Source organism: Lampris incognitus, chromosome 15 (genome assembly GCF_029633865.1).
Source record: "Lampris incognitus isolate fLamInc1 chromosome 15, fLamInc1.hap2, whole genome shotgun sequence".
NCBI lineage: Eukaryota > Metazoa > Chordata > Actinopteri > Lampriformes > Lampridae > Lampris > Lampris incognitus.
Window position 1 is genome coordinate 28,491,614 of NC_079225.1, and position 18,654 is coordinate 28,510,267.

Genomic DNA, 18,654 nt, shown 5'->3' on the forward strand with positions numbered 1-18,654 from the left:
CAAAATCTGACACCATGACACATCCAGACTCCAGCCTCAATGAAACCCATTTCAATCTAATAAAGCTACCCTAGCAGCTCTGCTGCAAACAGACAGTTGCTGACTATAGCTGAATGAAATGGGTTTAGAGCTGCAGAGGCTCTGGACCATCACGCCTGATATGTGATGGAACCTATCAGGCAAGTGCATCGAGTCATTGTGCCATGTCAGACTCTCCAGGACTTTTGTCTCTTGGAACCAACCTGTCTTTGATTCAGGAATGAAAGGTGTGTGAACCTGGTACACTCTGTTCATTCTTTGAATTCATATTGAAGTTGTGGATGTTAGTGAGTTTCCTATAACCCAGCAGGAGCAAAATAGGCCTGTAATAACCAGTACGTACTCCTGTCAGAGGCAACCACAGTAACCTCTCTTCCCATGGAGCAGCAATCAATTCACTGTATAAAATGATGAATTGATAAACAGTGCAATAAGCTCATATTTACAAAGAACATTGTTTCTCAGAGGTTTATGGCACATCAAATGGATTTAGGATGGCTGCAATTACATTCTCCATCTTCAGCTACAAGGCCACTCTAATCTCTCACCCCACTGAGATAAGAAAAGCATAAACATCTAATTGAAAAGTTTGCAGAAGTACATCTCAGGATACCAAAACTTTTATCTCTACAAGGCTATTCATCGAAGAAACGCTTGTCTATTTCTACTGTACTATCAAAAACAGGCTTAAACTTAGAGAAAAGCAAAAATTCCTGGGGAAAAAACTGAATAAGCTTGGAGTAGTATTTTCAAGTTGAGGTGAAAAGTAGAGAATGTTGGGCTTCTTGCCCACTACTTGTCCAGAACAAAATTCAAAAGAATAAAAAACAAAAAAAGAAAACTGATAAATGATAAAATCTGCAGATTTTGGAGTAAATTTGAACTATTTCAAGAAATTGTTTCAGTATGAACTGTGGGATAAAGCAACTTGAACAAGAGTCTTGTGAGCGATGAACCCTCAAGTCATAAATACAGACGTTTTGAAAAACAGACAGGAAAGCTTTTAACTCCAGGCATTAAGCATAACCCGATGGAACAAAACAAACAGAACCTTGCGTGTTGTATTTTCTCTACAAATGTACCCTCGAACATTTAGAAAAAGAAAAACAAATAACCCTTCACAGACAGCCTGATTGAGAAATTAGATGATCGGTGCCCTCCAAGTCAAAAATTACAACAAAAACATAATAAGCATCATCTAAAGCTACCTGAGTTGAAACGATACCATGGACCCCGTCCATCTGGTCCTCCATTCAGGTTAAAACAAACATCACAAATTACTGGCAACTACTGGTACTATTAGTTTTTGTTTATCCCCACACCAACCTAAATCCAGGCCCTGAGCCAGGTTGTTTTGTCGCCATACTGACCATGTGCACCACCTCTGGGTAGATGGGCTCTGTGATGACGTTCCTGTTGTGGGTGATGTACTCCACCATCTCGCTCAGCGCTGCCCGTTTCACCTCCTTCCATTTCAGGTCACTGAGTGGGTCAGAAACAAAATCAAAGAGGACGCAGCACTGCCGTAGTTTGTGGATGAATAGTTTCTCTTGCTCCGCGGGAGGGACATCTGCAAGAAAGAGAAATTGGAGGAGGAAGGAACAGAGGGAGTCAAGACTTGCCATCAGACAGCATGAGGATTTTGTTTAAGCTTCATCAAAAGATAGGCGACAAAGGAAGTTCCCTCATATGTTCATTTGAGACAGTGCTAATCCCTTTTTAAACACCAGCCAGAACACCACTGAGGTGTGTGTGCATGGATTAAATAAATACAAGGCAGTAACTGAGAAAGGTGTCTTACAGTAACAGAGCAACTCACAAACAGGATGCAGGAAATTCAACATGAATAGTGAAAACAAAAGTAAATAATCACGTCAAGCTTTAAACTTCATCAAGATAGCACCTAACTTGTTATGGGCTATATCATATGTGTGATACATATAAGAGATATAGCATGTATGAAAGCATAGGGTATGCTCCCCTTTTCAGTCTGCCTCCACATGTTTAGTATTGGTGGAGTGACGGAAGTGCCGCTGGGTTTGAAAACGGAGAGTCCTCAAACCTTTAAGCTTAACAACAGAGTCATTAGCTAGTAAAGGTGCTCGTAAAGCTTGAGCTGCTAGTAAAAGACACTACAGAAAGCTTTTGGAAAGCTACAAGTATAGACAGAAACCGTGTTTCAAACCAACTGGAGTTAGAAAGCTTTAAAGGTTGTGAGTAAAGCTGCGTGACATTCAAAGTTTAATCAACAGGAAGAATCCTCATTATGTGCCAACACTGGACAACATCCTACTGCAATGATAGCTGCAGAACGCTATGCTTTTGCAAGTTTGTATGTATCCTGTTAACACCCTTTGTGATTTACGGCCCCTTGCTTGATTTTATTCTGTTTATTTCTAATTGCATGTTCCATTCCCATTTCTTCAGCTGTTGCAGCAATTCAATTTCCCCGCAGGGATCGTTAAACCTTCACCTAATTTAATCTCTCCTGCGCCTGCAGCAGTTTTGCTCATGTGTTAACATGCAGTGACTTACATCAAAGCCTCTATAAATCACTAGCTCACTCGGTGACAGTGTCTCTAATAAATAAATAAAAGAGGACATGATCTCAATGAGCCTACGGAAAAGCATGTCTGCCTGCACATAACCATTAACTTTTAATTCACAACTCATTACAAATCACTGCAGCTATTGCACACTCATCATTGTCAATAAGCCAGCCAGCATCCTATGACTGACAGTGCACATACATAATCGACCACACAAAGGCAGCCTCACTTGAATCAATGTTTATGACCAAGCAGACAAAAAAGAAAAGAAAAAAAAATAGACGGGCTCAGTATTGCACAAATCATGGAGATGAATGTGCTTTTGTTGGACAGCCCATTTTCACCAAGGGAAATACAGTTCCATGTCATATGAAATGACTGAATTAAGGGGTGAAATTGCAATGACTCATTCCCTATGCACCCTATGCAAAGGAAGTGCCAACTTTTCAATTGCTTATTTTTCAATCTTCTGGTTTTGGTTTGCAGTATGAAAAACATCCATGAATATTCTTTCAATATTTAACAGACTGAAAGTCTGGATGTGTAAGCCAAGTTACTACTCAGGCTATTTTTGACTCTAAATTTGTATGTCTTCCTCACAACCTGTTTATTAGCCAGTCTATCCTCCCCATAAATAATCTGCATGTGTACGTCACCATAGTGACCAGTACTGGGGAGAGGACTTTGGACCAGTGGGTGACCGCTGCTAATCAAAGATGCCTACAGGCAGCGACTGTTACATCGGACACTAGGGTCAGCTTGATTTGTGTCCTGCTGATTCGCAGATCCTTTCCACTGTGGCCAAGAGTCGAGTCAGCCTAACTAAAAGAGACAGGAAAGTGATTCTATTCATCAAAAACATGACTACAAGACTCCGTTTGCAAGTCATGCACACACAGCTAGATCCATTTTTCTTCAGCATAAAATTCAATTTAAAATCCCATTGAGACTTACTTAAAGCTACAATTTTGCTGAGCAATAATTCCCATGTTATCATTTATTGACTTTCAACAGTGTTATAGCAGGATGAAATGTGGATATTGTCATACAGTGATACACGACTTTGTCATCTAAATCAAGGATGATGAGAATCTATTATGAAAAACTGTGCACAAAATAAGATATGAAATGTTTGGGGGAGGTTTATTTGAAAACTAGTTTTGGTTTGATGTGATACCTTACACTACTGAACAGTTTAATGTGATGAACCTCAATTGATTTTTAACCTGGCAGTTTTGCATTTGTAAGCAGATAACATGATATCACATATTGTGTAGAATACCATGGGATCACCGGGATAATATTTTCTGTTACCTAGCACTACGTTCAATCCAGAAGTTTTACATGCAAAGATATGTCTTTTGTAATACTTTCTATCTGGCATATTTAATACAATAACTAATCCACAAATATCTACACCATGAACACTTCACTGGGACATATGATACAGCCAGCAGCATTTTATGTGCATAAAAGCCAAAAAGATCAATACTAAGGCAGGTAATGATAAGTATGAAGACGTAGTTTGAAGAAGAAGCAAAGTTGTTGTGGCTAACAAGCAGATATGGCAGACCAAGCTTGTGAGAGCCCTTTACCAACACATACTACAACTTTAATAGCAGAAACTCAAATTCAATCATGTTTTTTATTTGCCGGTGGGAAAGGTGCTGACAGAACAGTATTGGCAACTCTGTTTCAATCAGAAAAGATCTCAGAGGGCTCAAACACCAATGCAATTACCATCACAAAAACTGAAGTTAAAATTGGCAGTCTCGAGGATTGTAATTTAAGATTGTGATTAGCATTTCTGTCTCACAGTCCATGCGGGCAAAATTGGACAATAGTATCATTGCAAAGTGGGAAAGAGTAAGGCCCTGTTTAGACCTGGTATTAAGATGTGTCTTGGGTGATCTGATCACAAGTGGACAGCTCTAAGTATGTCAGGTCACACCTGGCATTAGAATGCGTCGCCACATGCATCTCAAGTGACCGCTTGTGATCGGATCTCCCTTTCCCGCTCTATATGCAAATAGACATGTACATCACTGTGGCGGGGTGTGTGGCTTAGCATCGCCTGCAAACAGAGAGAGGGGGCGTGACTCGCGGGAGAGCAGACACACCTCAGGTGTGTCAAACTGACAACCTGTCCTTTATATACCGCAGTGAAGCTGGGCCCTGGCTTGATTGGCTGACACATGGCGGAGACACAGGTGAAACACAGGGCTGAAGGGAGACGGAGAAAAGGGGAGCCACATGCTCTGAAAGGAGAGTGAGGAAACGGCTGCGGCACCAGAGCGCACCGGCCCGTGCCAAGTGAATGAATGAAAGACGTTATTAAATAAAGCTTGCGTTAATCACCTAAAACCGTGTCCTTCTTCATCTCAAACCCTCCCCGTGGCACAGATGTGTCACAATCACGTTCATATACACATAAATGCGCACAGAAACACGAGGAGAGAGGAATCAAAGCAACAGGCCTTTAACAAAATGAGACATCTTTGCTCGGTCGAGCCTTATTTTAATGTGCCGTCAATTAGTATGACGTATTTCACATCTGTAAGTTATTACCGCCAATTATTCTACCAAATTATATTGTCATACAAAATTTGAAGTGCTCTTAAAGTAATACAATTATATTGTCATACAAAATTTGAAGTGCTCTTAAAGTAATACAATGAACCATATTTCCATTCCTTTGTTGTGAAGCACAACAGGTTTTTAAAAAAGTGCTGTGTAAATAAATGTTATTATTTTGATGATGATGATGAAGATCTGTCTGAAAGCCTTCAGACTCCTGACCTGATACACTGCATTTAAGAAATAGTCTATTGTGTGGAAATAAGTTTCACATTATTACAATGGCATGGTTGCTGCAAATGCATGTCGCTCCAGATAAGAGACAAATAATCTGGTGAGGAAAAGTAACAGTGAATTAGAAGAGCCAGGCTCCGATTGTTTGCCTTCTTTCATTTTGTGCTCAAAACACACAGCAAAAGTTGAAACTCATTCTTAAAACTCGTTATGTGGGAAAATGTAAATGTCTGAACAACAGAGTTTGTAATTCTCAACCCGAACCCTGTCAGGCTCGACCCGATCACGTCGGTTTAGGCTCAGATTATTTGATTATTCCAGCGGGTTTGAGGGGGTCGGGCTCTGCGCTGTGGTGCATAAATGATTTTGAACCTGAAGTTGAACTTGAATGTGCAAGCAGGCGGGCGTTCTTCCACAGTTGTGAGTCTGATGTGTTTCAGAAATTACAGATGAGGTAAACAAAATTTTAAAAACAAACAAACAAACAAACAAACAAACAAACAAACCCAGAGGAGGCTTTGGTGAAACAAGTGTCAGGTAGACAGCCTGTGTTTTTATTCAATTAACAGCTGGTTCATAGTTTACCTGCAGTTTAGTTTGCATTTGGTTCATCACCTCTGACAGTTCAGCTGCGCTCTGCAGAATCACAAAGGATATTTCTTCTATTGGATATAATTTCTATTGCCTACACAGAGGACATCAGTTGACTAGGCGGTCCTTCAATGTGGCCTGGGACACGTGCGTTTACACGTCAAATGTTATGTGGACAAATGCGTCCCAGGCCACATCTGAATGTGGCCTGAGCGATCGGATCTCAAGACGCATTGGGTGCATTCACACCTGTACTTACAACTGTACTTACAGCTGTCCATTCGTGATTGGCTCACCCAAGCCGCATGTTAATACCAGGTCTGAACAGGGCCTAAGGTATGCAACAAGTACTTCCGGGAATACAGCCTCATCACTGTGACAGCAAACTCCCAAAGGATACTGAAAACGTTCCAACAAAACAAAACCCCAAATCTAATCTGACACAAATGAACAGTTTGTCTAGTAGCTGCATTTTACATCAACAAAAGCAATTTGCAGGCTATTGTTCCACCAGTCAGTCAATGCACACTCTACAGAGAGAAATTTGCCCCTACTTCCACACAAATATCATGACAATGAGCATTTGACTTGCCTCGTTACTCTGCACAAGCCAATAAAATGGCTTTTTAAAAGGATACAACATTGACGCTTAGCTGGGCTTAGAGCAAAACTTGGTTCCTTAAGTCAAGTTATTGTCACATCAAATAAAAATAGTTAAGAAACAGTGGAACGAAAAAGTTGGCACACTTTAGCCTTATGGTAAGACATAGTGACTAAAGCATTCATCTGCAATGCTGTCTATCTGACCTATAAAACAGGAGGTACACGTCTTTACCCCGATACCAGAATTTAAGGATGGAGGTTGGTGTGTTGTTTGCTTTACTTTTTCTCGGGTTTATCTTGACCATTGAAGATCAATATTTAGGTCCAATACACTGCAAGTCTGCATGCAGCCAATACTTTGAAAATGTACACAAAATGATAGTCACCACTGATGATGAAATTAGCAATTAGAGTTAGCTCGTGACTTAAAAATATCTATTTTTAACAAGGACAGGCCTATATGATGGGAAGCCATCACCTGTGATTTAAATTTTCAATCTAGATGACTGATGAGCAAACTCATTGGCAGACCAGAAATATTATTAAAAACAGACCAACTTGTCAGAGAGAATTGCTGCCCATTTTTTTCTGCCTGAGGAAAAAAAAAATGACGCAATTTCTTGCAATTTGGAAATTATAATAGTCATCGCTGGGGATACATTTGTTTTTGTTTATTTTGTTTATCATTGGAGTTATGGCCACAGCACTTAGGTCATCAAGAAGAAATCTAAGTCAGTCAGATAAAACAACCCCCCCCCATTCTTTTCTGTGAAACATCACAATGTGAAGCAATTGACAAAATCATTTCTCACCATGTCTTCACAAAGTCTAGTCCGTTTTTCATCAAGGCAGATCCAATTAATTTAAGGAAGTAGAAGTTGAAAGTCTATTAGTGTGAAAATGCAACTACAAAACCTCACCCTTGTGAAACCTCACATCCTTTTGACCTGTGAATTTTGTAAATTCCACAATCCTCTTCTCATATTCAAAACTACTCCCTGAACTAAAGATTTTCACAATTGTAGCTGGTGGCGGCTATATTTTGTTTCAACTACAATTTAACAACCTAACTAAATTTTCTCTGTTCAAATATGTTGCCTATTGAAACTGACAGTCATGCCCAGAATGTGCAGCTGTGCTGTATACATTAGGTACCTGTCCACTAGGGTCGTACGATGCTATCAGCACGACATTGGTATTGGCCAATATAAACTGAAGAGGTTAATTATCGACACACGTGAAAATATCTGCCGATGTGCCTGGCGGATAAGGTGAGACGTTAACTATGTGCACGCAATGACACTAAATGTGTATTATGAGCGCCAACAACAAGCTTCAACATGTCAGCTGTATGGAAGTATTTCAAAGTTTCTGATACAGATAAATTGCACCTTTTTTTTTTATAGGATAGTACAGAGAGACGGGAAAGGCAGGGGAGAGAGAGGGGATTGCATGCAGCAAAGGGCCGGGGCCAGATTCAAACCCAGATTACAGTGGTAAGGACTGGTATGTGGTATGCGCTCTACCAAGTGAGCCACCAGGGTGCTCCCAAATTATGCATCTTTTAAGAGCCTTCATCCTGAAAACCACAGAGTTTCTGGAAAGTAGGCAAGAAAAAATGGCACCAGCACACCTGTCAGCAGCCTCTACTTCAGTCATCTGTCAAAGCTAAAAAATATAGTAGCGACCACCCACAGGTGAAATCCCTGAACAACAAAATCATAGAATTCATTGCTCTTGATAACCAGCCTTTCAGCATGGTGGAGGATGTGGGCTTCCACAGGCTGATGCTGTACTTACTAGGGCCATGGTACGCAATGCCTAACCAGCGTTACTTTTCAAATGTGGCCTTACCTGAACTGCAATGCGTTGTCTGCAATCACAGACAAGCTCCTCACTGATGCCACTGATATTAGCTTTACCACGGACATCTGGACATCCAAGTGCAAGCTCTGTCAGCTTGTTGAGCCTCACTGACCACTGGATTGACGTGGACTTCATGTGTATATGTTAGTATCGGCAATCGGCCAAAATGAGTTAGAAAAATATCAGCATATTGAATATCCACAAAAAGCCAATATCTCAATATCATGCATGCCTACTGTCCACATGCTGTGTGTACCAGATTTTAGTCTGCCATTTACTAGTGGTTAGGAGTTCAAATCTATTTCAAATCATGAAGAGGATTCTCAAAGGTCTGCTCCAGACAACCGAAGCCGAGTCGGTCTATCTCATGACAGACATGAAAAACTTGTTTCTTTCACATGCAGCCAAAATAGCTGACTTTTGGCAAGTCAAAACTGCAATCGGTGCAATTAGTAGGAAACCAAGGTAACCAAATGAACAAGCCAACTGTAAATTCAAGTACTTGGCTATTTCACATAGGACTGCTCTGTCCTTTCTCGCCAACACTGGCTTCTGAAAGGGGGATTAGTTCTTGTGCAATGCATTCATACACCTTTTATAAATCAAAGGTCAACATGCTTCAAAAGAGACAGAATCAAAAGGTCAGCTCATTGGTCACAGACAATTCAACAGTTTCCCTTCAGAGCACTAAACTATACTCATTTATCACAGATGCAACATTGGACTGCACTCGTTTTCGGTTTTATCCCTTCATTGTCAAACCTATTTTGAATATTACATCTAAAAATAAAAGGTATTCAAGGGGAAGCTTGTCAGTCCAGTTTGGCAGCATGGTCCAGGTTGAACCAATTCTATGCATAGGTTGTTTTATCAAAACTTTCAGGCACACTGTCTTGACATTTTCACAATATCCATAACCACCATTAATTTACTGACCAGTGACCAGGGCCACCCAGGCTAATGTGTATACCTATTTCAGCTGGGGAACCTAATTTTACTATTCAGATTTCATAATAGCATCCATCTCAGACACAACAGAATATTATGTGATTCTACAGTTGCTACCTGGCCAATAAGCTTTGCAGTGGGAAAGACCTGCCACCGCTTCCCGTCTGTCCATCCATAGTTTCCATCTGGCTACACAGTTGGGGTGCGTTTCCACCTTTCCAACCGGAGTGCCTCATTTCATCTATTTCTGTGTACATCGAGATCTACCTCGGCCCTTATCCCATTACACAGCACCACTAGGGTTTCTGAACAGGACTAAAATATTAAGAGACATGTTCTGTAACAGCAGACTTCACCCGCAGGCCTCACGCATGGCTGGGCCCATGACCTTTACTCTCCTACAGGCTCTAGCTTGCAGTCAGCTGACAGGCTATGGATACAATATGCTTGCAAGCAAAGATCTGGCTTCACATCAACCAGTAGGGGACAATAAGAACGATCAAACATAGGCGTACCAGTACAATTGTGAGACAAATAAATAGACCTAGATTTGGCAATAAGCCAATATTTGGGTAGAATAAACAGCATGTATAGCCATAATGTTGCTCCTCGTCTATATGTCTATCTATTAAGAGTTTCTTTACACCCCTTCTGTTGAGCTGAAAGTGTAAAAAAGCCTATTTACTGAAGTAAATACAAACACCGCTTGCATGAGGCATTTATCGGTGAATTTATGCTGCAAGCTTTTGTGGGTTAGGCAACACATTTAAATAAATACAAGTTCATGGCACAGGGGTTGGTGGTGAGATGACTACAGTATTAATGACAACATAAAGAGGTTAGAATATGAACCATGCCCTGCATCATTTGTTCAATGCGATTGTTTCCATTCACAAGGCAGTATTCGCTAAATGTTTGCCATGGGGCAAACACTGCTTTCGAGTTCATTTGATGGATTTCACTGCCAGAAACCAGGCAAAACAAGCATAGAATTTCCGATAATATAGCACTGATCCGTATAATGACACAACACACCCACACATAATACAGACACTTCAATCGCACACACACACACACATACCAAGAAGCTCTGACCTCACTTCCTTTGACATCAGCAGTCTTGGTGGGGGATGGGAGACTCAAAAGGCAGTAAAACTAGCCCTCCTCCCTCTTCTCACTCTCCCCTTACCTCGCTGAGTGTTATGCGATGCCCTAGCAAAAGTCTTCCTCCCAGACATAAACACAATTCCTGTTTCCTCCTGCACAACACCCCATGGCAACAAGACAAAGACAATAAATGCTCTCTCGCTCTTTTAGTAGTCTCTAGAAAAATTCTTTCGACATGGATCCTTTCATCTTAACAACTGCATCAAAGCAGCCACAGTTGATGAATAGCAACAACATTCCTCCCCTTGCCTCCCCTCAACCGAGACACAGAGACACACACACACACACACACACACACACACACACACACACACACACACACACACACACACACACACACACACACACACACACACACACACACACAGACTGCAGAATGAGCAGCAAAAGGGACAACTCTGATCCTCACCTCTAAAATGCATGAGGGCCACGGGCTGGAAAGGCCCGTTGGAGCTTGGTGCATCCAGAACCATCCCGCTGGCAGCTCTTGCACATGCCAACATTAGTGAGCAGAAGCAAGAGAGAGGAGAGTGGAGGGCAGCCCAAGCTAAGGCGAGGAGCCAGCCTCCATTTTAGTACAAACACTCGGAGCAGAAAATGAAGCTCCCCTGCTGCTGGAGGGAACCAGCTAGTTAGTGATGTCATCCCTCATAGTGGCTGCCTGGTTGGCTGGCAGCAGTCACATGGGCTGGCTGTCAGAATAAATAAACATGAGGGAAGGGATTGGCTGTTGGCTGAGAGGGAGGGGTGGGACTTCTTCTGTGATTGGCGCATGAGCCGTTAGCCATGTCAGAGTTTAGGACGCTCTGAACTTAACCGATCTGAGATCAGCTGAGCCTCGCCTGAAATCTAAACGGTAAATACTGAATATAGTCAAACTCCTTATTTCACATGAAGGATATACTGCAGACTGATATACAACTGGGTGAGAGGAAAAGTGAGCCTTTTTTTCCTTGTCAATCAATTCTCACTCAGTCTCACATCAAACATTACTGACAAAAACCATTCAGTACCACCACTGGTGTAATAAATCACATGCAAGTCTAAAATAAATATGAGCCATACAAAGAAAATAATAAAATTGGGACTTAATCACAAGATGGATGCAAACAAACCACAGACATACTTTGAGGTAGGTGGTGGTTGCATTGGAAGCACACAATTACATTGTGAAACATGCACGCTAGACCACCACAATCCACTGATGTTCATCCACGACAACAAGGGGAAAAAAAACATACGAATAACAAATAGCCTCCTGCGAGCCTGAATACACTGTATGTGTGTGTGTGTGTGTGTGTGTGTGTGTGCGTGTGTGTGTGTGTGTGTGTGTGTGTGTGTGTGTGTGTGTGTGTGTGTGTGTACTCGCTGACAGATGGCTCTCCACGAGCACAGCACATGCCCAGGTGTATCAGACAGAGAAACAGGAAGGCAGGAAGTCTCTATGCGAGCAACACAGGATGTGCCGATGCAACGACTGACACGCTGTCTGCCCTCAGCAGCACTGAGCACAAAACCCTGCACCTTCGGAAAGGCGCTGCACCCAGACAAAGGGCCCATCCACAGAAACCTCAGCATTTCAACGTTAGAGAATGATAAGCCCTAAGCAACGTGAGACTGAATGAGCCGTTCTAATAAGGCAAACACATTTGAATAGCAAATCTCAACAGTGCAAATCTACTCTGCCTTTTCAGATAAGCCACAACCTGAACCTCAGACTATGAAATACATAGCATAGAGAATTCAAATTTCTTAACTACCTCTAAAATTCAAAACCCACTTGATTACTTCTTTGACCCTGAAAGTCATCTGACAAGGGGTTATACTTTGTTTCAGCCTCTGTGAAGCTGATAAATCCATTTCTTTTTTCATCTAACCAATTAAAGAATATTACAGTTGTTCCAGATAGCTTTTGTGTCTTGAAGGGCTTCAATTGTAATATATACACACTAAATGGACAAAAATATTGGGACACCTGGCCATTACACCTACAGGAGCTTTTATGACATCCCATTCTAAATCCATAGGTATTAATATGGAGTTTGTCTCCCCTTTGCAGCTATAACAGCTTCCACGCTTCTGGGAAGGCTTTCCACAAGATTTTGGAGTGTGCCTGTCTGTGGGAATTTTTGCCCATTCATCCAGAAGAGCATTTATGAGGTCAGGCTCTGATGTTGGATGAGAAGACCTGGCTCACAATCTCCGTTCTAGTTCATCCCAAAGGTGTTCGATGGGGTCGAGGTCAGGGCTCTGTGTGGGCCAGTCAAGTTCTTCCACACCAAACTCACCCAACCATGTCTTAATGGACCCTGACTTGTGCACTTGGGCACAGTCATGCTGGAACAGAAAAGGACCTTCCCCAAACATTTCCCACAAAGTTGGAAGCATAGAATTGTCCAAAATGTCTGGGTATGCTAAAGCATTAAGATTTCCCTCCACTGGAAAGAAGGGGCCTAACCCAACCCCTGAAAAACAACCCCATACCATTATCCCTCCTCCACCCAACTTTACTGTTGGCACAATGCAGTCAGGCAGGTAACGTTCTCCTGGCATCCACCAAACCCAGACTCGTCCATCAGACTGCCAGACAGAGAAGTGTGATTCGTCACTCCACAGAACACGTTTCCACTGCTCCAGAGTCCAATGGCAGCATGCTTTACACCTATCCATCCGACGCTTGGCATTGTGCTTGGTGATGTAAGGCTTGCATGCAGCTGCTCGGCCATGGAAATCCATTCCATGAAGCTCCCGGTGCAAAGTTTTTGTGCTGATGTCAATGCCAGAGGAAGTTTGGGACTCTGCAGTTATTGAGTAAACACAGCGTTGGCGACTTTTACGCACTATGCGCCTCAGCACTCGTTGACCCCGCTGTGTGACTTTACGTGGTCTGTCACTTTGTGGCTGAGTTGCTGTTGTCCCTAAACTCTTCAACTTTTCAATAATACCACTTCCAGTTGACCGTGGACTATCTAGCAGGGAAGAAATTTCATGAACTGACTTATTGCAAAGGTGGCATCCTATGACAGTACCACACTTGAATTCACTGAGCTCTTCAGAACAACCCACTCTTTCACAAATGTTTGTAAATGCAGACTGCATGGCTAGCTGCTTGATTTTATGGCAATGGGTCTGAATGAAACACCTGAATTCAATGATTAAGAGGTGTGTCCCAATACTTTTGTCCATATAGTGTGTGTGTGTGTGTGTGTGTGTGTGTGTGTGTGTGTGTGTGTGTGTATATATATATATATATATATATATATATATATATATATATATATATATATATATATATATATCTACTCCTGTATTTTCACAACGTGTGTCTGGTGTGTGGTGTGTGTCTGTGTGAGTCTATAAACGGCCAAACTAAAGCACTTGGGGCCTTGATTCTTTTTGGAGGTTATTGGGGATGATCAGGGGCACCTATAAGAAATAGCAGAAAATTATGCATAAATATGCAAAATATGCATTTTTCTAAAAATGGCTAAAAACCACTTTTCTCTGCATTTCAGATGATTCTGAGCATCTTTGATTTTTCCACCTATAACATTTTTTTTTCTGGGACTTACATGTTTTGGCATTATGCAAAATAAATGCATTTTTGCAAAAATGCACTTATGATCCTCATTTTTTTTTGGAGGTGGTAGGTATTGTTCCAGAGAGGACCAGAAAAATAGCAGAAAATTAAAATAATTATAATAATTATGCATAATTATGCAAAATATGCATTTTCTAAAAATGGCTAAAAACCACTTCTCTGCATTTCAGATGATTCTGAGCATTTGGGGGGAGGGAGTTGGAGTGGGGGGGGGGGTTTAGGGGCAGGGGGAAGGCGGTTAGCTGGCAGGATGAAGAGGAGGGAGATTTAGACGGGTGGATAACCAAACCGCTACATTGTAGCGGGGTTCTAGTATATATATATATATATATATATATATATATATATATATATACAGTGGGGAAAATAATTATTTGACCCCTTGCTGATTTTGTAGGTTTGCCCATTTACAAAGAATGCAACAGTCTATAATTTTAATCATATGTATATTTTAACAGTGAGAGACGGAATCCCAAAGAAAATTCCAGAAAATCACATCATACGAATTTATAAAATTAATAACCACCTGATTTAGAAAAATAAGTATCTGATCCCCCACCAAACAGCAAGTATTCTGTTCCCACAAACCAGTTAGTTTTTCTTTAAGATGCACCCCCCAATCCCAAGTAATTACCCACATAAAATACACCTGCATCACCTCGTTACCTGTATATAAGACACCTGTCCACACCCAAACAATCAGATTTCAACATCTTCACCATGGGCAAGACCAAAGAGCTGTCTAAGAACACCAGGGACAAGATTGTAGACCTGCACAAGGCTGGGATGGGCTACAAGAGAATTGGAAAGCATCTTCGAGAGAAAGTAACCACTGTCGGTACAGTTATCAGGATATGGAAGGAACACCACACCACCGCCAACCTCCCTCGGTCTGGGGCTCCACGCAAGATCTCGCCTCGTGGGGTGTCCCTGATCATGCGAATGGTGAGAAATCATCCCAGAACCACAAGGGGGGAACTGGTTAATGACCTGAAGGCAGCTGGGACCACAGTTACAAAGCAAACGGTTAGTAACACACTACGCCGCCATGGATTAAAATCCTGCAGCGCACACAAGGTCCCACTGCTCAAGAAGGCACATGAACAGGCCTGTCTGAAGTTCACCAATGAACACCTGGACGACTTAGAAGAGGCCTGGAAGAAGGTGATGTGGTCGGATGAGACCAAAGTCGAACTTTTCAGGCTCAACTCAACTCGCCATGTTTGGAGGGTGAAGAACATGGAGTACAACCCAAAGAACACCATCCACACCGTCAAGCATGGGGGTGGCAACATTATGCTTTGGGGGTACTTTTCAGCCAAGGGGACAGGACAACTCCATCGCATTGAGGGGAGGATGGACGGGGGCCATGTACCGTGGAATTCTGGACCAACACCTCCTTCCCTCAGTGAGAGCGCTGAAGATGGGTCGTGGATGGGTGTTCCAACACGACAACAACCCAAAGCACAAGGCCAAGCCAACCAAAGAGTGGCTGAAGAAGAAGCACATCAAGGTTCTGGAATGGCCTAGCCAGTCTCCAGACCTGAATCCAATTGAAAATCTTTGGAGGGAGCTTAAAATTCAGGTTGCCAGGCGACAGCCTCGAAACCTGAACTATTTGGAGGCTGTCTGCAGGGAGGAGTGGGCCAACATCCCTGCCAAAATGTGCACAAACCTTGCCAGAAACTATAAAAACCGTTTGACATCTGTGCTGGCCAATAATGGTTTTTCTACTAAATATTAACATAATGTTTGTCCAGTGGTTCAAATATTTATTTTGGACCAAAAATATGCAAATAAATTCATACAATGTCTTATTCCACTTTTTTTGGTCATATTCTGTCTCTCACTGTTAAAATGAACCTACACTTAAAATTATAGACTGTTGCACGCTTTGTAAGTGGGTAAACTTACAAAATCAGCAGGGGGTCAAATAATTATTTTCTCCACTGTGTGTGTATATATATATATATATATATATATATATATATATATATATACACTACCGTTCAAAAGTTTGGGATCACCCAAACAATTTTGTGTTTTCCATGAAAAGTCACACTTATTCACCACCATATGTTGTGAAATGAATAGAAAATAGAGTCAAGACATTGACAAGGTTAGAAATAATGATTTGTATTTGAAATAAGATTTTTTTTACATCAAACTTTGCTTTCGTCAAAGAATCCTCCATTTGCAGCAATTACAGCATTGCAGACCTTTGGCATTCTAGCTGTTAATTTGTTGAGGTAATCTGGAGAAATTGCACCCCACGCTTCCAGAAGCAGCTCCCACAAGTTGGATTGGTTGGATGGGCACTTCTTGCGTACCATACGGTCAAGCTGCTCCCACAACAGCTCAATGGGGTTCAGATCTGGTGACTGCGCTGGCCACTCCATTACCGATAGAATACCAGCTGCCTGCTTCTGCTCTAAATAGTTCTTGCACAATTTGGAGGTGTGTTTAGGGTCATTGTCCTGTTGTAGGATGAAATTGACTCCAATCAAGCGCTGTCCACTGGGTATGGCATGGCGTTGCAAAATGGAGTGATAGCCTTCCTTATTCAGAATCCCTTTTACCCTGTACAAATCTCCCACCTTACCAGCACCAAAGCAACCCCAGACCATCACATTACCTCCACCATGCTTAACAGATAGCGTCAGGCATTCTTCCAGCATCTTTTCATTTGTTCTGCGTCTCACAAACGTTCTTCTTTGTGATCCAAACACCTCAAACTTGGATTCATCCGTCCACAACACTTTTTTCCAGTCTTCCTCTGTCCAATGTCTGTGTTCTTTTGCCCATCTTAATCTTTTTCTTTTATTGGTGAGTCTCAGATATGGCTTTTTCTTTGCCACTCTGCCCTGAAGCCCAGAATCCCGCAGCCGCCTCTTCACTGTAGATGTTGACACTGGTGTTTTGCGGGTACTATTTAATGAAGATGCCAGTTGGGGACCTGTGAGGCGTCTGTTTCTCAAACTAGAGACTCTAATGTACTTATCTTCTTGCTCAGTTGTGCAACGCAGCCTCCCACTTCTTTTTCTACTCTGGTTAGAGCCTGTTTGTGCTGTCCTCTGAAGGGAGTAGTACACACCGGTGTAGGAAATCTTCAATTTCTTAGCAATTTCTCACATGGAATAGCCTTCATTTCTAAGAACAAGAATAGACTGTCGAGTTTCAGATGAAAGTTCTCTTTTTCTGGCCATTTTGAGCGTTTAATTGACCCCACAAATGTGATGCTCCAGAAACTCAATCTGCTCAAAGGAAGGTCAGTTTTGTAGCTTCTGTACCGAGCTAAACTGTTTTCAGATGTGTGAACATGATTGCACAAGGGTTTTCTAATCATCAATTAGCCTTCTGAGCCAATGAGCAAACACATTGTACCATTAGAACACTGGAGTGATAGTTGCTTGAAATGGGCCTCTATACACCTATGTAGATATTGCACCAAAAACCAGACATTTGCAGCTAGAATAGTCATTTACCACATTAGCAATGTATAGAGTGTATTTCTTTAAAGTTAAGACTAGTTTAAAGTTATCTTCATTGAAAAGTACAGTGCTTTTCCTTCAAAAATATGGACATTTCAATGTGATCCCAAACTTTTGAACGGTAGTGTATATAGTGGGAGCGCAGGAATGAGGAGACGGAGGGATCGAGTCGAGCCAATTCCATTTACTCGCCACACAAAATAACACCGACACAGCACAATCTCTCATGGCAACAAGCTAACAGCTAGGCCGTCGAAAACATGGCTCCACCTCCTGGGAAACTCTAAACAGTGCCTACGTCAGAACTCTGAACATCTTCCTTAAAGGAGCAGCAGCCCCAGGTGAATCGATCCTTAATTGTGTATCATCACAATATATATATATATATATATATATATATATATATATATATATATATATATATATATATATATATATCCATTATCCAAACCACTTATCCTGCTCTCAGGGTCGCGTCTTGGGCGGCAGGCAGGGAGACACCCTGGACAGGCTGCCGGACCATCACAGGGCTGACACAAACACACACATTTACACCTAGGGACAATTTAGCATATGTCCATCCATCCATCCATTATCTGAACCACTCATCCTGCTCTCAGTGTCGCGGGGATGCTGGAGCCTATCCCAGCAGTCATTGGGAAGCAGGCGGGGAGACACCCTGGACAGGCCACCAGGCCATCACACAGGGCCGAATTTAGTGTATGTGTGTGTGTGTGTGTGTGTGTGTGTGTGTGTGTGTGTGTGTGTATATATATATGTATATATATATATATATATGCACGCACACACACACACAATATATATTTCTTGGTCAATGTAACTTCTCTCAATTACCCCTCCTGAGCCAAATCTGGTTGATTTTTTTCCCCCATTAGTTGAAATCCTTTTATGCAGACATCATTAACTTTCATTAAATCACCGATATCTGGCCCCCAAACTTTGTAATGATTGGGTCCAAATCAGTGAT

General features: G+C 41.8%; 1 protein-coding gene across 2 annotated transcripts in view; it reads right to left on the reverse strand.

Annotated features, from left to right (window-relative positions):
- The window catches only part of ppp2r5cb (protein phosphatase 2, regulatory subunit B', gamma b), a 54,076-nt gene that overhangs the window by 23,421 nt on the left and 12,001 nt on the right, over window positions 1-18,654 (reverse strand). The window contains exons 1-2 of one of the 2 annotated variants that reach the window (XM_056294112.1): window positions 10,984-11,183; window positions 1,410-1,609 (exon numbers count right to left, since the gene is read on the reverse strand). In XM_056294112.1, coding sequence (XP_056150087.1) covers window positions 1,410-1,609; window positions 10,984-11,077 — 294 coding nt within the window. In that variant the 5' untranslated portion in view covers window positions 11,078-11,183. Of the gene's footprint in view, window positions 1-1,409; window positions 1,610-10,983; window positions 11,184-18,654 lie in introns of those variants that run through there. The other variant, XM_056294111.1, reaches the window with a different exon arrangement.